At 55.0% G+C, this 15,489-nt stretch overlaps 1 protein-coding gene across 2 annotated transcripts; it reads right to left on the bottom strand.

Moving 5' to 3' along the window:
- Positions 1–416: 416 nt before the first annotated feature.
- Positions 417–14,166, bottom strand: DPYSL4 (dihydropyrimidinase like 4). Of its 2 annotated transcripts, none has more exons than XM_068398035.1 (14): positions 13,912–14,166; positions 11,570–11,658; positions 11,023–11,207; positions 10,250–10,414; positions 9,069–9,130; positions 8,891–8,971; positions 7,222–7,290; positions 7,019–7,139; positions 5,548–5,704; positions 4,187–4,328; positions 3,200–3,370; positions 2,108–2,287; positions 1,171–1,342; positions 417–508 (listed from the first exon to the last, which is right to left on the bottom strand). In XM_068398035.1, exons 1-14 carry the CDS (start codon positions 14,164–14,166, stop codon positions 417–419), a joined length of 1,941 nt encoding a protein of 646 aa, XP_068254136.1. The 2 variants fall into 2 exon arrangements, with proteins under 2 accessions (XP_068254136.1, XP_068254137.1); XM_068398036.1 differs by lacking the exon at positions 13,912–14,166 and adding an exon at positions 13,295–13,333.
- Positions 14,167–15,489: the final 1,323 nt, after the last annotated feature.

Raw genomic sequence — 15,489 nt, 5'->3', positions numbered from 1 at the left:
AGCGTGGCCAGGGGGATGCTGCAGGGACCCACTCGGGACCACTGCGAATGGACCATAGGAGAGCCACCGCGCAGGGAGTGCCGATGGGCGAGGGGTCCTTTGGGCAGGGAGGGCAGCCGGGGCCGCTGGGCAGGAGCGTGTCCAGCCAGACGCACCCTCACCTTCGTGCCAGCCCCACGCCAGCCCGCATGCACGGGGCGAGGGCTCTGGGGGCTGCGGAGGGGACACCGACGGGGACAGATCGGGGTGGGAGTGCTACCTTGGGGGGGGACGATTTCCTACCTATGAGAAGAAGGGGCTGGGGCAGCTGGCGAAGGCTCGCTTCTCATCCTGAGCTTGGGGGTAGCCGCCGGCCCCTTCCCGGCTGGCCCCAGCCCTGGCAGGACCCCGGGGGGAGCGCGGCCGCCGGGTGCCCCTCAGGACAGCGAGGTGATGTTGGAGCGGCCGCCCGGCGGGGCCATGATCTTCTGCGCCGTGCGCCGGGCGATGTGGTCGTCTGCCTGCGACCCTGGGGAGGAGGAGAGGCACGGGGTGGGCTGGCAGCACCCTGGGGGGGGTCCCGCTGCTTTACATGCACTGATCATAACCCATTTCCTTGGGGGAAATACTCGTATTCTCATTCTGTATCATTTTGGTCACTATATTATCATAGTACAGTTTGGAAGGGCTTTATTTGCCTGAACATCTTAACTTTTATTGCTTCTTTTTTTTGGAAAACATTATAAATAGCTTTCCTGCAAATAAAGTTTCTATATAATAAAATGTGGGACCTTTATTAAACAAGATGTGATCCATCTGATTGCAACCACCTAAGAAAACATCACAAAAGTCATTTTATGGCAGGGCATTGGCTTTCCACGGCCCCTAAAGCTGCCGGGCAGATCTCTCGAGGATGCTGAGCTGAGCCATGATGAATCGCTGCCTGCTTACACACAGACCACAGGAATTATCCTTCTGCTCCCTGGAAATGGAGTCGTGTGGCTCATCTCTACAAACCCAACCCCTTCTAACCCCCTACTCCTCACTGACCCGGGCAGGGCTGCGGTGACACCCTCCCCTTCAGCCTCACCCTCCTGCTCCCCATGGAGCCTGAACCCACCCCCCCAGCTGTCCAGGGGACCCCCCACCTTCCAGGGGACCCCCCACCTTCCAGGGGACCCCCTGCCCTACCAGACAAGCTGAACCCCGACTGGTGGAGGTTGCGGACGGGGGGAGCCTGGGCTTTGCCCGCGCAGGGCGCGATCCTGGACGCCGAGGTGGGAGCTGTGGCTTTGGCGCTGGTGAGGACGTCGTGGACCGGTCCGTCGTACAGCCCTCTGGGGACGCCGTGGACCTCGGCCAGCTGCGGGGAGCAAGCGGAGGTGTGAGGCACGGATTTATGCTGAGGTGAACAAGAACCAGAGCCAACAGATGGGTCATTAGCCATTGGAAGGGGCTCCCAGGGAGGTGGTGGAGTCACCATCTCTGGAGGGGTTTAAGAAAAGCCTGGACATGGCACTTAGTGCCCTGGTCTAGTTGCCATGGTGGTGTCAGGGCAATGGTTGGACTCGATGAGCCCAGAGGGCTCTTCCAACCTGGTTGATTCTGGGATTCTTATGTATTTGCACGGCTTCATATCTCCCAGAAAAGCTGTGCTGGCTTTGAACTGAAGGGTTCACCTTACTGTATTTCCAGTAACTACCGAACGCCACATCCATTAGCCTTGGACAGAGGCAGAGCGGACACTGGGGATACAATAACGTAAACTTTTCTAATACAGGTAGGAGAGGAATTCCTCCCTTCTACCCCAATACAAACCAAACAAAACCAGTTTGCTAGAAGTTGTATTTTTGCTTTATAACTTTATAACAGGCAAATAATACTAATAATACTAGTATTATTAGCTATAATACTAACATAGGCATTAGTCTTTAATGTGCCAAGCCACACACCCAAGCAGTTCCATGACAACATCACAAGGTTCCAAGCCCTAAGAAGGAATAACATCAATAATGTCATTTCTGTTGCCCATTCCATGAGCTGGCTTGCCATAACAGCAACGGCAATACAATAACGCAGGGAGATTGCGACGAAAATATGGGATTATTGCAAATAAAATTCTCCTTACCCTGTTTCTTGCCTTTATCCTTTTATAAACAAAATCAGGGAACGTCTTTCTAGGAATGAAGCGACCCGAGCCCTGGGTGACAAACAGGTTCCCATCTTCAAGGACAACTCTTCCTTGACTGATGACCACAGTAGGAACCCCGTGGCACTCTGTGCCTTCAAATATGTTGTACTCCACGTTCTGGAAAGAAAAAATACGGTCAAGATTTGAGAAGAGAAGGTGAAGGTCTGGCTAACTATACACAGAGCCCCGTTTTGGGTATACATTGCTCCTCGTGCACCATCAGTTGTATTTAACTAACCCTTCACATTTCAATTAACAACGTTCTTCTAATTGGATGAACTAAAGCAAACTGGAATGGAGAAACTAAATCCTCAAAACTCTCAGTACTTGCCCAAAAGACATGCAGCACTCCTGGAGCAAACTAGACTTCTACTACACGTGAACAATTAATTCTCTCTAAGCCCCAGAAGAGCTCTGCTTCACTTCTCCATTTGGGGACAGAAGTTCTTGTCCTTCCAAGTCAGTGCAAGACTTCCACCAAAGCAGGTATGGAAAGTCAGGTCTGTTTTGTGGGAGATGTAGAATCATGTCACTTTCTACAAATATGCCCATTACTATCACTAACAAACTATCCAAAAAACAAAGTTTACAGTGGAAAAATGCAGCATTATAAAAAAAACAAAAGTGATTTTTCTGGACCAAAAGAAAACACGTTTCTATTTTTTTAAAGAAAACACATGAATATTTCATAGAATCATGGAATTGTTTAGGTTGGAAAGGACCTTTCAGACCATCAAGTCCAACCGTTAACCCAGCGCTGCCAAGACCACCACTAACCCATGTCCCTCAGCACCACAGCTACTGTCTTTTAAATCCCTCCAGGGATGGGGACTCCACCACTGCCCTGTGCAGCCTGTTCCAGTGCTTGACAACCCTTTGGGGAAGAAATTGTTCCCGATATCCAATCTAAACCTCCCCTGGTCAGACCTTGATGAACAGCGTGATCTTTGTGATCTGAAGAAATATATTGCTTTACTGCTCTCTTTTGACTCTAAAACCCGCTCAAGAAAATAATTAAAAACATTTTACCAGGTTGTGGGTTTTTGCCGAGATGATTTTAGTAGCCTTGGGGTTCCACAAAACCAGGTCTGCGTCCGCGCCCACGGCGACGCGCCCCTTCCTGGGGTAGCAGTTGAAGATCTTGGCAGCATTGGTACTGGTCACTGCTACAAACTCGTTCTCGTCCATCTTCCCGGGGACCTGAGAAAGGGAAGGGAGGACAGCACATCACCAGAGACTCGCCCTGCCCCCCTGCCCGCTGCCCGGCCCCCTGCTCGCCCACCACCAGGAACAGGCACCAGGAGAAGAAACCACAGGATCCAACCGCGTGGTTGTGCGGTGTGAGGAGCCACACTGCGACAGGGCTGTGATCATGGGGAAAAGGGAGACGTGGGGGGCTGAGACTTGTCCCTGTGGGCTAAATAATACAACGGAGGGGTTTATTTTCCCTGGACTCTGTGAAATTTAAGGTCTCTGAAAAACAAGGCCTTCACTGGTAGGTTCCAACACCCTACACAGGCATCTCACGTTCACTAAACATGGTTGAGGATATTTCAATGAAGAAAGACTGGAAGTGAACCTAATTAGTGCTATTTATCATCCTTATTTATTAAGATAAATTCTATTTATCTTTGAACAAAGCCTACCTAAGACAGAGGCTTCATCTGGCTGGCACGGTCATGGCCATGGCCACCAAGGGAGAGAGGCGCCCTGTCCCCACCTGCCTCCCCGGGCCTCCTGCAAGCAGCAGGGAGAGGAGCATCACCCCTTACCCTTGGGAAAAATGTGCTGGAGAGATTCTTGTGCCTGCAAGTGAGAGAAGGGTGCGTGATCCCTGCACCGAAGCTGCTGAAGACACTTCGAAGACATTCGAGTGCCACACTCTCATTAGCAAGAGTCTAGACACCGTCACACCTCATGGATTAATGAGGATGCTGCCACCCCCTCGCACGAGCACCACTCACGTGTGTCTGCACCCGCAGCTCCGCAAGGACTTGGGGTTGTTCCAGTACCTACCACGCACTTCTCCCAGATTATCACCATCCGCTCCTCGATGCCGTTGGTCCCCTCGGGGATGAGGGTGAAGTTGTCCTTCCCCACCGCCCGCTGCGCCGTGGTGAAGGTGCAGTGCGCGCTGCCCGCGACCTGCAGGTCCCCGCTGGGCAGAGCACGGAGAGCAGGTCAGGGAGGCACCTGTGGCACTGCCACCACCACCACCCGCCCCGGGCACCGCTCCCTCCGCAGGGCAAGAGGAGAGCTGAGCATCAATCAATCAACCAATCAATGAGGTTGGAAGAGCCCTCTGGGATCATCAAGTCCAACCATTGCCCTGACACCACCATGGCAACTAGACCAGGGCACTAAGTGCCATGTCCAGGCTTTTCTTAAACCCCTCCAGAGATGGTGACTCCACCACCTCCCTGGGCAGCCCCTTCCAATGGCTAATGACCCTTGCTGAGAAGAAATGCTTCCTAAAGAAGAAATGCTTCCGTATCTGGGCTGCAGATACCAACCCAGCCAAAGCTCTGCTAGATTGAGCTATGCTTGTACTGTATTGCCTCTTTTATGAAAATATTAATGCATTGAGATACCTTTATATGCTATGTCAGATACACCAACATGAAACGCTTTTCTCTCGTTAACAACTGTTTATCCTTCTAGGAAAAAAAAATCCCATTTCAGGGAATTCTAAGAAATGTTTCTTTCTTCTTTAAAATACATTCTGAATGCCACTTTTTTTACAATTATTTCGATCCATAAACACCTCTCATCCTGTTTCAAAAAAATTCTTCCCAGGACGCTCCTGCAGCCCCTGGGCTTTGCTGCCTGACCCAATACATCGAAACAACCCTGCACGGTGATGGGCCCTAAAAGATTGTGTTTCACATGTTTTAAAATCTCTCAAATGCCCAACGCTGCTTCGATAAAATCCTTATTTTTTGCTTTAACACTACAGCAGCGCAGGAGCCTTTCCCTGGGGCACGGCAAGGCAGTGGCCACTGTCCCCCTGCGCTGGGCTGTCCTGGCCATCCCCTGGGACATGGCACCTTCCCCGCTCCGGCTCTGGAGGAGGAACTGGGCAGCCTGAGCCTGATTCTTACAGGAAAAACCTGGTAACCAGTCCCTGGCTTCATCAAAGCATGATTTAGACTCTTTTTGAGAGAGTCACCTGCCTCCTCGCTCAAAGATCACCCAAAGATTTATTCCTTTGATATGGAAAAGTGCAACGATGGACAGATTATTTTTCCTACTCTGATTATCACCCCAAGGGGAAAGCTGAGCTGTGGGGGGGGGCCAAGGCAGGGAGGTGAGGGGCTGCGGCCCCCAGCAGCCCCCGCCGTCACCACCGACGGCACTGGGACCGACACGGCACTCACCAGGCCAGGAGGGAGGTGAGGTGATCTGGCGTGGTGGGGTCCGGGCTGATGGGGGGGGACGTGATGAAGGCGGCAGCTTTGGCCCAGTTCTTGCTCCAGTAGTGCGAGCCATCGGCGCCCAGGCTGGCCGTGATGGGCTCGCCGTACACCACCGTGCCTGCAGAGCAACCGGTTAGCGAGGGCCTCGTGCCCCACGGCCTCCTCGCACATGGCAGCCAAAATCCACGGGTAATGACACACGACAGCTCCAGTGTTCCCAGTGTGTTCTGCTTTAGAATCTATAGAGTTAACTACAGGATTGTTAAGTTTCACAGAATCCCAGAATCACTCAGGTTGGAAGAGCCCTCTGGGATCATTGAGTCCAACCATTGCCCTGACACCACCATGGCAACTAGACCAGGGCACTAAGTGCCATGTCCAGGCTTTTCTTAAACCCCTCCAGAGATGGTGACTCCACCACCTCCCTGGGCAGCCCCTTCCAATGGCTAATGACCCTTGCTGAGAAGAAATGCTTCCTAATGTCCAACCTGAACCTCCCCTGGCCAAGCTTGAGGCTGTGTCCTCTTGTCCTATCGCTGGTTGCCTGGGAGAAGAGGCTGACTCCCACTGCGCTACAACCTCCCTTCAGGTAGTTGTAGACTGCATTAAGGTCACCTCTGAGCCTCCTTTTCTCCAGGCTAAACACCCCCATCTCCCTCAGCCGTTCCTCGTAGGTCAGACCCTCCAGACCCTTCACCAGCTTGGTCGCCCTCCTCTGGACTCGCTTAAACAGGTAACCACAGACACCCCACTAGGTAAGTTACTGGACTCTCTGTTTTGTCAGGAGACTGTCATGGACACTAGTTAAATACAATGGACAGCAGTTAATGCTACTTGGAATCCCCTTACCCTTCCCACCTTGATTTGAATATCAAGGCTATCGGTCAGTAGAGCTAACCAATGATTACAGTAAGATGGGAATATTGATGTGATAGTGTGATGGGTAAAACCAATCAATGTAAAGGTTAAAATTAAGAGCGAGCATAGTATGCATTTTTATGTGAAAGAACTTATGTAACAATGACTTGACTGAAAAAGAGTATAAAAACCCTTAAATTGTGATGTAGGCAGAGCTATTCCCCCGTGTCTCCAGCGCTGCGACAAAGGAGTGCCTGCTGCTTAATACTACGTTGGTGTTCAGAGGTTTTATTCCCGATCTCGGTGACAACTGCACGTGGATTATTTCCCTTTCCCAGCTGCACCTGCTGAGATTCAGGTGTCCCAGTTTCAAGCACGTTGCCTCAAACCTTCCCGGCTCAGAGCAGCTCGCTCCGGCACACTCTGCAAAGATGAGCCAGCCCCAAGTTTTAGCGCCCTTAAAACGTGAGAGCACTCGGCTGATAACGAGTCCTTAAACCTTGCAGCTAGAACGATATTCCTGGATGCATTTAATTAGGCTCAATTAGCATGCAGATGTTAAACAGTGCTTTACCTTTCCTCTTCGCCTGAGCCACGACGTCTGCGGCGCCTCGGCTCATCACCTTGGTGACGTACAGGGGGCAGTTGGCCTGTTTCGCGATGGTCACGGCCCGGTACACGGCCTCCGCCTCCACCTGCGGCACAAGCAGCCAACCCCTCAGGGCACCGCTGCGGGCGGCCCCGCGGGCGGCCCCGACGAAGGGCTGGGGACGTTACCTCCTCGGGGCGGCTGAGGACGTGCCCCTCGGGCCCCGTGATCCCCAGCTCCAGCAGCCTCTTCTGCTCCTAGGTGGGTGGAGATGAACGAGAGAGCGGTCAGTGACACGGAGAGCCTGCCCGAGGCACTGCGGGGGACAGCACGCCTCGCTCAGAGGTACCCGGAGGGGAGGGACATCCCCGAGTCAAACCAGGCGACACCAGTTATGCCCGTGGCACTCCACAACCTGCTGCACTACTTCCTAACAGACCCACCTCATGCTGCGGAAACACTTTGGGACTGGGCGCTGCTGTGTCCCAGTGGTACCTTTGGACCTTCCCCACTCTTCAAACCCAGCCAGATTTCTGGGGGACGTGGGATTGTAAACCCGTCACCACTTACTCTCAGGCTGTGCTAGATGTGTTACATGGCTGCAGGGAAGGAACAGACGTCTCACCTGGACCTGAGGCTGCCTGAAGCTGCTCCAAAAATCACAGAACCGTTTTGGTTGGAAAGGACCTTTAAGATCGAATCCAACCCCTAACCCAGCCCTGCCAAGGCCACCACTAACCCATGTCCCTCAGCACCACATCCACACAGCTTTTAAATCCCCCCAGGGATGGGGACTCCACCACTGCCCTGTGCAGCCTGTGCCAGGGCTTGACAACCCCTTCCGTGAAGAAATTGTCCCTGATCTCCAATCTAAACCTCCCCCAACATAACTTCAGGCTGTTCCCTCTCGTCCTGTCACTTGTTACCTGGGAGAAGAGACCGACCCCCACTTCGCTGGCATGAGACACAGGGACATTATTCAACACTACGGACCAGATCTCGCAGGCTTTAAAGGATCCTGCTCTTGGGGGATGTTTATTTCGCTGTATTCCTGTTGCAGATATCCTCAGGGTTTGTCCCCAGGGCTCGAGCATCATCACGCTGGCAGCTTAAAGAAACACTTTGAAGATACTGAACTGCTTGGGATCACGTTATGTTTCACAGCCAGCTGAAGAAAAGGTTCCTCAGATAAAATCTCGGGAGGTGGGAATTAGCCTCTGTCCTGTTTGTCCCAGTAAGCCCATGTGAAGGACCAGGACCCTGCCACACCAGACTGAACACATGCATGACCGTAAGCTAAAAGAACTGCAAGTCTAGCTCTACCGTGCATCATCTCATTGCAGAATGGATCTAAGCTTTTTCTTTTCTAAAGGTAAAAATTAAAAACGATGAACACGAGCCAAGTGTGCAATAGCAAGGGAGCCCTGAGTGCCCTTTCTGGAGAGGAATATTCCAAGTGTAATGTGTGCTATTTCAGAAGTCCCAAACCTCGTTATTTTCTCAAGTACTCAAGACTTCTAAACAGGACAGATAATGAGATGAGGGGTCACTTAGGGCAGTCAGTCACCCTTTAAGAAGCCCCAACACTTGTTGGGAACCACTGAGCAGCCCCTGTGAAGATTCCTGTGACAACACCCAAGTGCGTGCAAGGAACTGGAAGGATGCTGGTGATTTTAGCATCCTCCTCTCATCTGGACCCAGCCCTCCTGGATCTGCAGCCCCAGCGGAAGGCTGAAAGCGTGCTGGCACGGCTCCACCTTCCACCAGACACTGTGGCCCCTCTGTGAAAGTCGGCACTCTGCCCGAAATCAAAATACTCTAGTCAGCCTTTAATTTAAACAGATATAAACGCTGTACCTCGTCGATGATGTCTCCGTTTTCAGCGTGCACTTGGGCAATGGCCCCCAGGTCTCGAATGATGCAGAATATCTCATACATCTGCCAAGAGACAGCGGGTGCCCAACGTCATGTAAATCACAGCTTACGCTCAGCGCGTGGGCGGTGGCTTTCACTGGGCGCCGGCTGGCTCCATTACCTGGGCATCTGTGCACTGAAGCTTGTCTTTGTAGGCCATAAAAACCAGGAAGGAGTTCACACCTTGAGGAAAGAAAATTAAACGTGTGGTTATTGTCCCAGCTGAGAACTCGATGCGCAGGACTCGCATAGAGCATTGCATCGGTCCTCATTCAGCTCTAAGATGAAACACGATTCATGAAGCACTGAGGCAAAGACGGAGAATTGCCACTGTATTTTTCATGGATAGAGGCTACAATTAATCCCAAACTACGATCAAATGACAAGCAGATTGTATTTCATGGGAACACACGTATGAAAAATACCCGGTGTAAGCCTGCAACAGCGACGTGACTTCAGCCGCTCCGCATTTTAATAGGGAATTCACTGCCCATTTCTATGGTAATCGACCAATTAAGCCCTGGCTTGCAAGACTGCAATTCACACTGAAGTCATTTAGCTCTACATTACCATATCTGAAAGCAAAATGTAGCTCCAAACACGGAGATGGGTATTAATGCCACGCCTGGACCCCTGCCGCGTGGCCGGCTCTCCAGCGAGCCCCGTCCAGCGGGGACCGCAGGGGGTGCAGGAATCACAGGCAGGGACGAAGCCTCTGCAGAAAGCCTGATGCTTAGTTTCATCCTATAAGCCCCGATGTGAGCGTTTTTATTCAAATACACACCGAGCAGCCTCAGTCAGGGTGCCCAACACCGCTTCTTTAGTGTCCAAAACCGATTTTCATGACTCGGCTGTAAGTTGCCCAAAGGTCAGAGCACATGAACAAGCTGCTACGACGTGAACCGGTGTCAACACCGCTGCCCACACCCTTCTCCTTGATGGCAAAGGACGGGTAGGTCACACCTGACCAGCGAAGGGGCACAGCCCCTGCCCATACGCCCATTGCCGGGTAAGAGGAGCACGGCAGAGCAGCAGTAACCATCACAGAATCACAGAATCAATGAGGTTGGAAGAGCCCTCTGGGATCATCGAGTCCAACCATTGCCCTGACACCACCATGGCAACTAGACCAGGGCACTAAGTGCCACGTCCAGGCTTTTCTTAAACCCCTCCAGAGATGGTGACTCCACCACCTCCCAAACGGCTTGGCCTATGGCGACTTGCTCATGTGCCTGCACTGCGATAACCATGGCGTGGGGGTTTGGTGGGGTTATTGCCAGAACATCCCCTCTCTGTCCTTACCCTTGTCCTTCACCAGCGCCTCCAGCTCCTCCTTCAGGCTTTCATGCCAGCGCGGGATGTCGACGTGCAGCGAGTAGTCGCAGCAGGCCTGGCCATCGGCGCGCCCGCGCCACTGCTCGTAGGCAGCCAGGAGGCTGCTCCCGGCCTCGGGGCACACGTGGTCAACTGCGGGGACATGGCACGGCGTCAGCACGCATGTAGGGGCATGGCACGGCGTCAGCACACATGCCAGGGCACAGCACGGCATCAGCACGCGTGCTGGGGCACAGCCCATCAGTCCCTGCATTTCTCTTTGCTCCTATTCCCTACAGTCCTGGCCATGGGATCAGCACAGACCTACGCCAGGACTCATCGAGCCTGGTCCTGCAGTTAAATGCTACGTTGGGCCTCAGGACCAGAACAAGAACAAAGCAGAAATCAAAATTATTTTACATTAACACAAAAATGGAACCCATGCCCACAGAGCTGAAAAACTCAGCTGCAAAGCTATTAAAAATGTATTAAAAGGTGTTTAGAGTTTTCTCCTATTTTATTCTCTTCTGAGGTGAAGCAGGAGCAGCTATATATTTTTAATATATGTGCGTAGCAACGGAAGGAGGTGCTGAAAGGTACATAATGCATTTTAATTAGCTTTGTAACGCTTTGATTTCTACAGCAGAAATTAACGTTTCTCTGTTGTGAGGGTAAATAATCTCTGCAGTGATAAAAGGCCCAATGTATTTTGCTGAACAATGCTCTACTTAGGAGTCTGTCCGACCGCTGCTCCGCCTTACTGATCATCGTGGTGCCTCCTGCCAGGGCTGCTTTGGTGCCTTGGAAGAAGTCATCAGCAGAGCTCATCCCCATGACGGGCATCTGCAGCCTCGTGTGGACATCTATCCCCCCCGGCATCACGATCTGGCCGTAGGCATCAATCGTCTTTACATCATCAGGAACAATCAGGTTTTCTCCAATTTGCCTGAAAATGACATTAAGATCTCCTGTTAATTGGCAACAACCTTGACGTGAAGATGCAAACCCGCTGCTGGGCTCTGCACACTCCTGCCGTGCTCCTCAGCGGAGCTTAACCCGGCTCCTCGCTCGTCTCCTGCACAACTCACGACAGCGCACGAGCTGTCAGCACTGTGCTCGGCCTCCAGCCACAGAGGCACGCTGAGGGAGTTCCTTCTCGACGCTATTCTGAAAAGCTGTCCTTGTTTTTCAGAAAGGGAACATCTTTCCAAGAGAAAAATGATGAAAGGAACCTCGTTCCAATCCCACGGCACTGTATCACGCTTGGAAATTACATTACCAAATACAACAGCAAATACATCAACTTACTTTATTAAACCATCTTCCACATAAATGTCTGCATAAAAGGACTGATCATCGTTGACAATTTTTCCTCCTTTGATCAGAAGCCGGTCACTCTAATGGGAAAAAAATGATATTTTTTTAAGGATGACTTTATTTAGATGCTACTTCACTCATTATGAACTTTCATTAAGTCTAGGACTTAATATTTGCCCTTCAATCATACAAGTTTAGTCGAATATCCAAACTATCCTACGCCAAAGCCAACTGTATTTTGCAAAGAAAAGGGCAGGTCTGAGCCGCGGTTTTAAAAGGTTTGCAGGATGCCAACCTGCAGCTCAGCCACGCATCCGCCTCCTCCGTCAGCTCCAGTTACAGAGACTTCTAAGTGCATCTTATTAACCTCGTAATTTATTGACGTTCAGTAGTTTTCACAGCCTTGTGAGGCAGAAAACGCCTCAAGGACTTGCCTCACTTCAAAGCAAGGCAGTGGCACAGTTGTCAGATTTGCACAATCTTTAACCAGAGAAATCAGAAAGCTGTGGCACTTATGTAAATGTGGGACTGCAGCCTCATTTCAGAGGATTCCTTTCCTGCTCTCTGCTGTTGCGAGAAAAATTATTACCGAGGCTAAAATGGGCATCATGAAGAGCGTGGCCTCATCACAACAGAGGGATGCAGGAGCACGTGGCAGCACAGCCCGGGAGACCACTTACACCACAGCGATCCGTGCTGATGCACATCAGCCTGGAAACGTTCCCGGGTCTAGTTCTAAAGAGCATCACTGGCGCATCAAAAAACTATTGGAGAATTGCGTTGTGGTTTTAAATGTATCGAGGCTTTTATTGCAGCTTTATCGTTCCTTTGTCCCATAAAATCAATCAAAAGAAGCTTCTGTGTTGGCTGCCCCACGGGAGAGCCCCACGGCCCCTCCCCTTGCTGGGCCCATCCTCAGCCCATCCCAGCCCCGCACGCCCAGCCCCGCTCCCGCAGCCCCTCGCCGGCTCCCGCAGCGCCCGGCGGCCACCGGGACGTTTTCGAGGGATCTCGGCCCCGGGCCAGCAAAACGAGAGGGGGAAAAGCATCACTAGCGGGAGAGCTCTCCTTGCTGCTGCTGAGCAGCCCCGGCGCCAGGAGAAGGCCCCCCCCCCCAGCAGCCCGGCCGAGGGGCGCTCGCCGCCCCCCCCGAGCGGCCACGACGGGGCGGGGGGAGCAGAGCCGTGGCCCGGGCGGTGCGGTCCGTGACGGCCCGGGCAGGGAGATGCTTCCCCCCGCTCCAAGCCCATTCCGCCAAAAAAAAGCGTTTCCCAAGCACGTTTTCCTCCCCAGCGCCCAAACAAAAGTTCGGGGGGCGGCGGGGCAGCCCCGCGGCCGCGGTGAGGGTCGCGCCGGCCTTTGTCCCCCCGCAGCCGGGCGGGCTGTGCCGGCGGGACCCCGGCTGCGCCCCACGCAGCGGCAGACAAAGCGCCGGGGCCACCGGGCCAACAAAGGCAGCGGCGGAGCCCGCGGGGCGGGGGCTGCACCGCCCGCACCCCCGGCGTGGCAGCGGTGCTGGCTCCCGGGGCAGCGCTGGCCGCCAGCCCCCACCCGCGGACAAAGCCCCCGCATCGCCCCGCTGGTGCCCGGGGGACGGCCCCGCTCCATCACCGCCGGCCGGGAAGGACCCGCGAGCCCCGGCCCCGCCGCACCGGCACCGGGCCGGGCCCGCAGCCCCCCGGGGGTCCCGCGCCCCCGCGCCGCGGAGCCCCTCACCGTGCTGCGGGGGATGCTCTTCTTGCCCTGGTGCGACATCTTCCCTCCGCGCTCCGCCTGCGCGTGTGTCCGCGTGTCCGTGCGTGTCTGTGTGTGCACGTCCCTGTCCCCGCGTGTGCGCGGCCCCGCGCGCGTGCGCGCCCCCCGCCGCTGCCCCGGGCTCCCCCCGCCCGCCGCCGGCCCGGGGCCGCGCTCCCGGCGCCGCAGACAAAGCCTCCCCGGCGCGGAGGGGCGCGGAGCGGAGCGGAGCTGCTCGGGTCGGTACCGCAGCCCCGGCCACTCCGCGGGTCAGAGGCGGGACGGGGCGCGCAGCCCCTGCCCGGTCCCGCTGCCGCCGGGAGCGGCTCCACAGCCGCGGGCGGGGGCCGGTGGAAGTTGTGTCCCCCGAAGAAGTGGCCGCTCGCCCCGGCTCGGACCGGCCCCTGCCAGCAGCCGCTCCGCCGGCCCCTTCCCGGCCCGCACCCGGGCGCGGGGCTCCCGCGGGGTCTCGTCCGGGGCGGCTCCGGGCGGAGCAGGGGGCGAGGGCTGCTGCTGCCCCCGGGGGCTCCGTGCCTGCCCCGGGCCGGGCCGCCGGGAGGGGGGTGCGGGGCCCCCGCCCCGGCGCGGCCGCCCCTTACCTGCGGGCTGCGGGCGGGCAGCTCTCCCGGGGCGGCGGCCGCCGGGGACGGCGCAGCGGGGCCGGGGCCGGGGGCCTGTCGGTGCCCGCCCGAGGGGGTCCCGGGGGCACCGAGCGAGGCGAAGTTCAGCGTCTTGTTGTCGAAGGCGTCCTCCACGCTGCAGAACATGCCCCCGCGCTTCTGCCGCGGCCGCGGGCTGCCCGCGCCCAGCCCCGCGAAGCAGGCGGGCAGCGCCTCCTCCCGCAGCCCCGACATGGGCCCGGGCAGCCGGAGCCGGTACCGGTGCCACCGCCCTCCCGCAGCCGCCTGGCCCTGGGGAGAGGAGCAAAGCGCGTTAAAAGCAGCCGCCGCCCCCCGCCCGCCCCGCCCGGCCGTGACCACCCACCCGTGACCACCCATTCGTGACCACCCACCCGTGAGCACCCACCGCGCACGGCCCCGCCGCCGCGCTTACAGCTCCCGGCCCCGGTGGCGGCTGGGGCCGGGGTCCGGCGGAGGGTTCGTGCCCTCCCGGGGCCAAAGCCACCCTCGGACACGGCCGCATCTCACCTCGGGCACCGGCTTCCCGGTCCCCTCGGTAGGTGCTGGATGGGCGGATCCCACCGGCAATTAAGCGGTGAGAAAATGAGGAAAGTGAATACCCGGCTCAGGAGGAGGTAAGAGGCGTTGCTGGGTTTTGCCAGGGCGTTTTTAGTTCATGATTTAATCAATTTTTCAGGTAGAACTCGAAAAAGTGGTTAAAAAATTCCTGCATTATAAACCAAACATCAGCAAAGTTACTGTAACTAATCCAAGGCTTCCTCTTTGCAAGCTGGGGAAAGAACCAAAAGCATTTCTCTGATCTGAAGGTTTAAAACATCTTTTTATTAAAAGTTTACAATAATTTATATATTTTACAAATGAATAGAAAGTCTCTCGATATATATCATATGAATCACAATACAAAAATATGTGTAAAATTCTGTAATTGACCAACGCAGCCCTGCTCCAGGCCTGTCAATTACTGTGTCAGCACTGAACCAAACGTTACGTGTTTAGGATATGGTCGTTAGGAGATTAATTAGAGAGCACGAGTCACGGCGCACTGGCCATTGGGGAGAAAAAAAACGTTTTCTCTGGTTTACATTTTGCATAAATTTACAACGGTTCCTCTTTATAAAATGTACAATAAGTAGGTACAGGGTTTAATACACATATTCACAACGTGATTTCCTGAGTCTAGAGGAAATCCATGTCTGTGCGGCGCGTTGGCGGGTGCTGGGGTGGTCTTGGGGGTGCGGAGGGAGGCGGCCTCGACCCGAGGGCAGCAGTCCTGTCACCAGCTGGGTAAGGCACTCGAGGGAACGCTGAAGGGAGCGGACAGCCACAGTCCCCCGACAGCCGGAGCGAGAGGCGCAGGCCCGAGGAGCGGCTGTCGGCAAAGCAAGCGGCGGCGCTGAGGGGTTTCTGTTCAGGCGTGTCGCTCCCCCCCGTATCGGGGATGCAGGAGTGGGGCTGGGGCGTCCTGAGCACCCCAGGCACCCACACACGCCGTGGTCTGTCAGTAACGCACCTGGTGACACCCGGGGTTAGGTGGCC

Source organism: Nyctibius grandis, chromosome 4, assembly GCF_013368605.1.
Source record: "Nyctibius grandis isolate bNycGra1 chromosome 4, bNycGra1.pri, whole genome shotgun sequence".
Taxonomy (NCBI): domain Eukaryota; kingdom Metazoa; phylum Chordata; class Aves; order Nyctibiiformes; family Nyctibiidae; genus Nyctibius; species Nyctibius grandis.
This window is presented reverse-complemented; position numbering and strand designations above follow the sequence as displayed.